The 9,186-nt window shown below is 46.5% G+C and overlaps 1 protein-coding gene across 1 annotated transcript; it reads right to left on the bottom strand.

Moving 5' to 3' along the window:
- Positions 1-1,619: 1,619 nt before the first annotated feature.
- mmp23bb (matrix metallopeptidase 23bb) lies at positions 1,620-7,646 on the bottom strand. The gene is made up of 8 exons (XM_042064350.1): positions 7,015-7,646; positions 5,882-6,024; positions 5,190-5,329; positions 4,873-5,040; positions 4,515-4,679; positions 3,675-3,785; positions 3,072-3,198; positions 1,620-2,894 (listed from the first exon to the last, which is right to left on the bottom strand). Exons 1-8 carry the CDS (start codon positions 7,105-7,107, stop codon positions 2,702-2,704), a joined length of 1,140 nt encoding a protein of 379 aa, XP_041920284.1. The 5' UTR covers positions 7,108-7,646; the 3' UTR covers positions 1,620-2,701.
- Between the last annotated feature and the right edge of the window lie 1,540 nt (positions 7,647-9,186).

Raw genomic sequence — 9,186 nt, 5'->3', positions numbered from 1 at the left:
CTAGGGTTTGGGGACCGAGTAAGGCAGAGAGAGTGAGGACTGGGGCATGCAGGGGTTTTTTTTTTTGCGGGGGGGGGGGGGGGGGGGTTACGAGGAGCTGTGTACGAGGAGCTGTGTAAGGCAGACAGGCCTCAGTGAGACCGTTTTTTTTCTCCCTACATGGAGTCGTGGAATGCTGGTCCTCTGCTCCCCGCTGGGAGACACGGCAGTGCAGTGAAGCACTAACTTATCGCCGTGGCCAAAAAAGAGAGAGGGAAAGAGAGAGAGTGTGCTCCATTATCGGTTACTCCCCGTTATCTATAAGGTGCTCTCTCTCTTTCTCTCTGTCCCTCCCTCCCTTGCTCTCTCTCTTTTTTTAAAGCTCTTAAAGCGAAAGCCTCAATACTCTTTTATCTTTTTGCCTCCCTTCCTGTACTTCCCTGCATCACCAAATGTTTTAGCCTGCGGTTGTGGGTCAGGAAGCCTTTTAAAAAAATAAAATAAAAGTCCTCTCCTGACCATTATTTTTTATTGATCAACAAGTCTATGCATTCATGATCATCTTTTTTGCATTTTTTTTAGTTCATAAATAATAAAAGAATGTAATTTCATGGGTTGAACGTTGAGATGCATGGCAGTGCTCTCTCTCTCTCTCTCCCTCTCCCCTCCCTCCCTCTCTCGTTCCAGTCTGCAGTGGAATCGCTGTCTGTCTGTCTGTCTGTCTGTCCGTGTGAGCACGGCTGCATTCCCAAGCCAGGCACCAGCAGACACTGTTAAGCTCTCAGCAGTGTGGTGGCACCTCTCCAGGGCCTGTAGGGACCCATTTCCAAACCACTGTTTACAATGCCCCGGCCCTGCCAGAGACAGTGTTAATCAAGAAGCGTGTGCACTTGCACTTACAGCCAAAAACAAAATTGCCAGAACTAGCACGGCGATCATGTAAGTTGTGTGTGAGTGGGGGTGGGGAGGGAGTTTTTTGTGATACCCTAAGCTCTCTTGGCACTTGTGTGTGCGTCTGAGTATTGTGTGCCTGAACCCTTGTGCCCTCTCTCAGTCCAAGCCCCAGCCAGACGTCTCGCGAAGCGTCATCACGTGACCACCAGCATTCTCCATGGCCCCACTCCACGTTCATCTCCATGTGCCAGTAGCTCACCTTAAAGCTACATTCCGGAACACTATATGCTGCCCTATGTATGTGCTATACACCGATCTACAGTAGGTCAGTGGGGCTAACAGGAGACACCAAAATAGGAGTTTTGAAGGGCTGCGGTACTATGGTCCTCTTGGAGGTGCTAGGAATGTTACTGTGCTTACTTCATCAGATATGAATTTTTCCATTCTGTCCCCCAGAAGCACTAAAAATGAACTTTGGTGGAAGGGTAAAGTCTGCCCAACTTCTCTGATGTAGTTTGAGCTCATAACGAGTCAAGGGACTATTAGTCATCTAGAGGACATCACCTATCCAAACACTGTAACTGAAAATGTAAACTAGTCTCTAGTCTGCACAGCTTCAGAAGTTATTCAAAGTGTATCTTTTAAACATTTCTGTCGTGTGTGCCGCCTTTAGAATTAAGTCTTCCATTGACACTAGCAGTTGCTTTTATGAACTGTGGAACTTAAAGATTAAAGAATAAGATCGGTCAATGTAATAAATGTTTTATTATTGATTTCAGTTGTTCAGATTTCTTTCCTGTGTATTTGTAGTAAGAATTTTGTCACTGCGAATCCAGTCAGACTACACCTAGTACATACATTTGCACAACTGGCTGTGATGTTCTTGATCAGTTAACATATTGCAAGCCAACAATTCACTGAAACAAATATACCTTAATTGCTATTCTTCTACATGCGTGTATCTCTTCTCTAACAATAAACACATCTCAACACATCATACTTGTAACAACAGAGAATAAACTAGCCTATAACAAAGTTAGCCCTTTTTCCAATTATGTCACATTTCTTCAGATAATCTACTGTGCATTTCAGCGTACACATACAGAACAATACAGGCCCATATCTGTACATAGGTATATAATCAAACACATCAAAATAATCCCTAATACAACATGAATGCCCATGATATTGTGGAACAGTGTATGGAGAAGAGGGATAAGCTTTTTCCATAATTGCTTTGTTTCTCAGTCTGAATGGCACTGTATTAGCATTTACATTGAAGACCTAGGTTGATCTAAAGCCCTAACATGACTGACTTGTGCTCAGGATGTAGTCATTTATGTTTGACTTGCCGTTTAGAAGAGACTTCAGACATCAGAGTTTCAGATATCAGCAGGATGCTGAACCATGAGGGGGTTTGTAACATACAAATCAATAATGGAAAAAACAGGAACGGCATTCCTCAGCTCTCCTTGTGTATTTTCACTATGAGTATACCCTGCAGAGAGAAGGTTCTCTGATAGAAATTACAGATGCCATTCACACAACTACATAAGACGGTCCATGGTTTGTTAGTCTTTTAAAAAATAAAGTAGACTCCTGACATCAGCAGAAGTCAAGCTTCCTGACCATATCATTCCTACTGAAAGCCCATGGGAGTTGATATTCATGGACGACCACAAGTTTCTTGCTGATGAGATAAACTGCTGCTGAGATGTGGTGACAGACTTCAGACCACAGAACTGAAGTAGCAAAAAAGGTCTTCATGTCAGGCAAAGGTTCAGCTTCCCCCTTTACTGTGCCTTTTTTGGACCCAAGCGGGACTCCATCAGCTGTTGGAGGAGCGCTCTGGCTTCAGACGGATAGCCCAAGAGTTGGCTGAGACCACGTTGCCACGACGATGGACGCGACAGGTGTAGGTGCCCTCATTGAACTCGTTGGCAACGATGCGCAGGTCGCGGTCCTTCATGACTATATAGCCTGGGATTGAGGTGACGAGCTGCTCCCCATCTTTATACCAGCTACACCAAGGACAGACAGAGAGGACAGATCATTATATAAAATATAAACAAAAGCTAAAGATAACCATCATCCTTTTCACCTTGCTTTGCAAAACCCCTTTCATTTAGCCTTCAATAACAGATATTACTCAAAAACAGAATACCCTGAATCCCATCAACATGTCATGAATTTGTTACCTGACTTTCGGTGGCACTTTGGCACTTTTCGTCCCACAGCGGAAGCCAACCACTTTTCCACGGGGCACCATCTTCACCTTGACGTTGGCAGGGGGCGGAGTGGGTGTGCTGATGGCATCCAGAGGCTCTGAAAAACAAGAATAAGAGAAAAAGTCAGGACGACGGCAAAGAACAAATTGCCACCCTTAATTTGTCATGTTGTTTGCCAGATAAGAAGGGCACTGAATGGGAAAGTGAGCTGGGTCTGATTTGGAATGGAGCCAGTGGATAAATACTCGCCAGGATAAACCCTCTCAGTCAATTGCTGTGTCAGTGGGTACTGTTATTTTAGAGGCATGCAGTGTAGTCTAAACACATCCAGTGTTTTTTTTTTTTTTGGGGGGGGGGGGTTCTTATTCAGAGACATGTGAGGCAGATGTGTATCAGGACATATTATGTTTGTAGTGGTAAACATCACTGGGTGAGATGAAATGATCAGATGATGAGTTGATCAGATGATGAGTTATCACCGAATGTGGCTTATTATGCTAGCAAGATTGATATCGAATATAGAATTGATACTTATGATATCCATAAGTTAGTGAACAAAAGGAGTTTCTTTACCATAGCAAAGGTCACAGCGCTGAGGACAGTGCTTCTTCATGAAGCTCCTTCGTCTTTCACAAAAGCCCAACCTCGCCCAAGGCTCACAGACACGACGTTTGTCTTGACAGCCTGATACACACACACACACAAACATACACACAAACATACACACACACACACACACACACACACACACACACAAACACACACTTGTTTTCATCATTAATGTTGTAAATGACTGTTGTAGAAAGAAATGGCTGATCTTTAATGCAATATACACCGCCCATTATCAGCAACCATTCATCCAACATTCTGTTTACTAATCTGCTATCATTTTAAAAGGCTAACTGAGAAAACATGGGAGAACCCTTTTGCAATTATGTCAGCACATAATGTAATCTGAAAACTGCTGCCCTGATCTCAGCTGGTATTCTGTCTATAATGGAGTAGAATGGAAATTTTATTGGAGTGGAATTTGGAAAAGTCACCCTAAACTTTGGAACGGCAGTGTATTTATGCATCACTTAAAGCATGCACCAATGAGCACTCCTGGAGTAAAGGAGGTGGTTGCGTGTGAGCTGAGGTAATGCTAGTGCCACGTATCTAGACTCTAAATACAAGCCTGTGAGGCAACTTCCTAGTCTGGCAGATCTGGACACGCAACCATGAGGGAGCACTGATACACTGCAATAACAAGGTAGCGAGTGGCTGCTTTTATCTCATGTTTATAGGGGAAGCAGAATGGAAAATTTCCAAAATAAAAACGATATTTGATAAGCTCCATGGAAAAAAACGAGGAATTCCCTCCTATATCTTATGTTGTTATGCCCTCGGGCTGTCTGCTGCTGAGTTACTGACCGTAGAGTCTCTGGATCCCCCAGATGTCGTCCTGCGCGATGTTCCTCTGGCCGGTATAGGTGGCGTTGGGGTGCATGAGGGCCTGCGGGTCTTGCGAGTGCCACAGGCCCAGGGCATGGCCGATTTCGTGGGCTGCCACCTGGACCAGGTCATTGAGCCACACACCTGAGCCAAGACCCAGAGGGGAGAGACGGAGGCAGAGAGGGGAATGCACTGGTGATCCAACATGCAAATCTGAAACAATACACTCTCTCTCTCTAATGTCACACACACACACACACACACACACACACACACACACACATACACACACACATACACACACACACCAAGAGAATTACAGATCTTAAACCTGTACCTTGTTTCCAGCTGAAGCGGGACTTTCCCAGGATCCAGAACTCATGGTTGTCAAAGTGGATCTCTCCGCGTGGAGGCAAGAAGGCGTGGGCCAACTCCCCATTCAAACCATCAAAACACGGGTGCAGCGGAGACCACCAGCAGTCCGTGTGATTGAAGGTATAGAAACCTGACACACACACACACACACAGGGATAGTGATAGTAAAGCTGTCCAGCTGGCCGGGTTTCCCACATTTCCAGCCAAAAAAATTCACTACATTTTAATTTCCGTTAAGTGCATTGTTTCATGTTGTGACGCTCTCGTCTGATAGCTCACCAATGACTATGTCAGCGCTCTTGTTGGGGTTGGTGATTTCGGTGAAGGAGAGGGGGGACACGTCACTCCACTTAGTGAAAGCGATGCTGATGGCTTTACGTGTGTCATCTTTGTTCAGCGTATTGGGGAACTTCGTAATCCTTATTGACAGCACAGAAATCTCAATTATCCTTCAGGGTTAAGTAACAAGAAATGGTCTCCTCCCAATGCTCCCTCTATTCTCTCTCTCTCTCTCTTCACACGTTCCTTTTCAAATAAACTTATATTCCTGCGTGGCAGTCTGCTATCAATTAAGCACATGGTTTTTATATCTCCGGCCACCTCCCAGCAGTCTCCGAGTTCAAGCTCATTCTCGAAATAGCACTCGGCTCAAGTGCCCTCATTTATTTCTCTTTTCTTTCTCCTGCTTTTCCCCCCTTTTCCCCCCCTTAACTTCCATTTCCTGTTCTCATCCATCTGTGGAGAACATTGCCGTCCTCTCTCTAATTACCCATCCTTTCACATCTCTTGCTTTTCTCACAGCACCACCGTCCCACCCCACCTACACCTAGACCCTAAACCCACAGCCCTTTCTCTCCCCTTTGTCCTTCCACCACCCCAGCCCCTGCACGTCTGCACACCTCACAACCCCCACCCCGCCACCCGCACCACCTCCTCCTCCATCCTTCTCTCTCTCTCCTTGGTTCTCTCACTTGTAGGTAAGGTTGAAGTGTTCCCACTTGTAGCCCAGGGGGTTGATGGCGTAGCGTTTGGACCTGGCCAAAGCCACCCGGGAATGCACGTCCACCGACGAGGACACCTGGACGTAAGGGCGCGGTGAACGGACGACAGCCTCCTGGAAGAGATGGAGCAAACATGGTGGTGTGGATGAGGGATACGGAGAGGGGTAGGGCGAGAGGGGGGGGGGGGGGGGGGGGGGGGGGGGGGTAATGGAGAGAGAGAATTGGTTAGAGGGAGGTGGGCAATAATAGAAAAGTGTGGGGGTGGGGGCAGGGGGGAAGAAAGCGAAAGTAGGGGTGGGGGCAATCCATCCTTTTTATTTGGACAGGCATTCTTTTTTACAAGATGATCTTCCCAGCACAGCAGGGTGCATTGAAGAGTGACCGCAGGAGACAGTAAAGAATATGAGAAATGTGTGCGATGACCTGCATTTAAGACAAGGCAATATTGAAGTAGACAGCATGCCGCAGAGCCAAGCCAATGAGACAGCCGGCAGGGACAAGAGAAGGAGGAAAAAGGAGTGCCTGTCCCCCCCCCCCCCATGGCAAATGGGTAGAAAGAAAGCAACGCCAAAAATCACCAGTATAATACAGTACAGATGTGGGACAGAGTAGACCACACTCCTCCATCCCCACAGCGGTTCTTCCTCTCTCTCTGTCTCTCTCTCTCTCCCTCCCTCTCTCTCTCTCCCTCTCTCTCTCTCTCTCTCTCTCTCTCTCTCTTCCAGTGCCATTTTTCCTTCCTCATGCATGTCTATCGCCCTCTCTCTCTCCGGCCTGAAATATCTGTCGCCCACATGTGAGGAGAAGGACGGACAGCCTCGTCCCCTCCCCCGATGACCTTCAACACCTTTACTACACCAGTGCCCAGTCTGCCCACCTTGGACAAGCCCCCTGAAGATTTGTGTCGAGGAAAAACCGTGTGAAAGATGGCCCTACTTGAAACTGCCCACAAAATACTGACAAAGAAACAAGCAAATACATGTAAAGTCTTAGCCATGTAACTTTTGCCCAAGAGATAATGTGACATTTTCATAGTGCAGTTCCTTGACACAGACGTCTCTTCATTGATATTTTGCAGTGAAGTGTTGTGCAAATCCACTCACCATCTCTCTTCTCCACAGTGGAAAGGCTCCAGTTCCACTCAGAAGCATCAGTGAGATGGCCAGAGGTAACAGCCGTAAACAAGTCCAACTCATCTCCAAAAAAGGAACTCGTAAACTTCCTGTGAATTCCGTGATTGTAAGTTTTGGAACTAGAATTGAATTTCCAGCTGGCTCTCAAGGGGTAAATCAGGGATCATATTTTCAAAACGGAACAAACGGAGAAAACTCTGCAGCTGTCTTTTTCAATAAACTTGAACATTCTGGTGGATAATAAAGTTTCCGAAGGCATTCATTTTAAAGTCAAATACGCAGTAACGTTTCTCCGTCCCACGCTGTCTTCGGAATCGGTGTGGTGCACGGTGCTGGCGTACTCACTGTCTGGAATCTTAACTCCAATGAGTTCAGCTGAGTTAAGCATTTAAACGAGACGTCCGAACCACTGTTTTCCTCGCTTCGGCAAAGTTGTGCGCGTCATGCAATCTTCCATTCTCGAATGCGCTCTTTTTTCCCTCCTTGCAAGGATCTACCCTGTCCCTGCCTCTTCAAAACTTTCGTTTCATACGCCCCATCCACAACCACTAGACGGACCAGGTGTCCTGCTCCCGCGGGTGAAGCCAGTAGGAAAGTGATGCATGGAGCGCCGCCCAGACCGCTTTACAAAGACCATCTACCTCGCCGACCCAACTCCACCCCATTCAGCCCCGCAACGGAGAATGACAAATAAAACGTTGTTACTCTGATTGAAAAGAAATAACGAATGCAAATTTAGATACAATATTTTCACCAAACCATCATTTATAAATATAAATATAACCTGGACTACCCTGTAACATTTCATTTTCAATTATATATATATAATAGAAAATCCTCACAAATCGAGGAAGGCGCTCTTTATTTTTCTTACCTGTTGCCCCAGATGGCAGGGTCACAAGGCCTGCGCCATCTCAAGGATAGATCAACACACCAGTTTCCCAGCTCCAGATGTGCCTCTGCCCCCCAGCACACAGGTTGATCAGCTCATCTGTTAAAACACGTCCCTCCTTTTCCCTTTGGGCAAGTCTCACACACTTCAAAATAAGGGGGTCCAATTTGTTAAGTGCAGGAGAGGTTATTGGTTGTTCTGCAGACACTTGGTAGCAACTTCTTGCAAATAGGATCATTCTGCCCATGCAGTTTCAATGAGGGAGCGTTATGCATCACATCAAGTGTGTGTTTCAACAGCCCACCTCAGAGAAAAACGCACACGCTGCCATTTTAAAAGCTCCACAAATTTTGCATGCAGGGCCTGCTCTCATTAAAAATCCATTGTGCAGAATGAGGTGAATTTTTTGGCAAAGGGGCCCGTTTGGCATTGTATATGGTCTACCGGGCCAAACAGCCCTCAGTCTCTCACTGCCCCCCCCCCCCCCCATCATTCTCAACGACCTCAGGAGGGCTGACAAACAAGCGTGCTGGCTCCTACACCAGAACTCCGTTGGTTATCACGGCGAGTCAAGTATTGGCAACCGGGGGAAATCATTACCTCAAATGAGGTACAAAGCAGCCAACAAAGTGTCCTTGTCCTTGAGCGCCAGCCTAGGGCATGAATACTGTCTGCCTCCTCCTCCCTAGATAGCAATGACACAGGGTAGGCTATCTGTTGAGTGCGACACAGGGGATTGGAGATAAAACAAGAAACAATCGTTTTTCATATAGACAGATAAAATCTGAACACACATCCTATTTAATAACACAATTCTTAACACAGCTACCAAAAAGAAAAGGCATTACCTTACTCTTTATCCACAACTGACAATATGCTACATATTGCGCGCCCTTGTCCTCGTACTTTGGGGTGCACTCTGAATACAAGAGCAAGAAATTCCCCCGAACCTGTGCGTAGACAGAGATTTTAGTGAAGGGCACCTGAATAGTAGCCTCATAACTTCCGCCCCTCATTTTGAACTTGGCAGCATGCCCGGCACTTGGCTGAACTCCAGGTGACTGCGGAACTGGAGGCCGCTTGACCCTTCGCTGTCAGTCACCCTGGGAAAGAGCCGAGAGCGAAAGGAAAGAGGGGCGGAAGGAGGGATCAAGAGAAGAATAAGCGGGACAGGAGATCCTCTTTCACGGCCTTTGAGGAACGAGAGTTTAATTAGCCATCAGTCTATCCGTCAGTCTGGCTGTCTCTCC

The sequence above is a fragment of the Alosa sapidissima genome, chromosome 15 (assembly GCF_018492685.1).
Source record: "Alosa sapidissima isolate fAloSap1 chromosome 15, fAloSap1.pri, whole genome shotgun sequence".
Taxonomy (NCBI): domain Eukaryota; kingdom Metazoa; phylum Chordata; class Actinopteri; order Clupeiformes; family Clupeidae; genus Alosa; species Alosa sapidissima.
This window is presented reverse-complemented; position numbering and strand designations above follow the sequence as displayed.

What these genes read in the sequence shown, in the direction of transcription:
- mmp23bb (XM_042064350.1), bottom strand. Translation starts at nt 7,107, where the DNA reads ATGAGTTGGACTTGTTTACGGCTGTTACCTCTGGCCATCTCACTGATG. An exon ending in CACTTCAACCTTACCTACAA is followed by an intron (nt 5,330 to 5,881) that starts GTGAGAGAACCA and finishes GCTGTCAATAAG; the next exon opens with GATTACGAAGTTCCCCAATA. An exon ending in CCGCTTCAGCTGGAAACAAG is followed by an intron (nt 4,680 to 4,872) that starts GTACAGGTTTAA and finishes GTCTTGGCTCAG; the next exon opens with GTGTGTGGCTCAATGACCTG.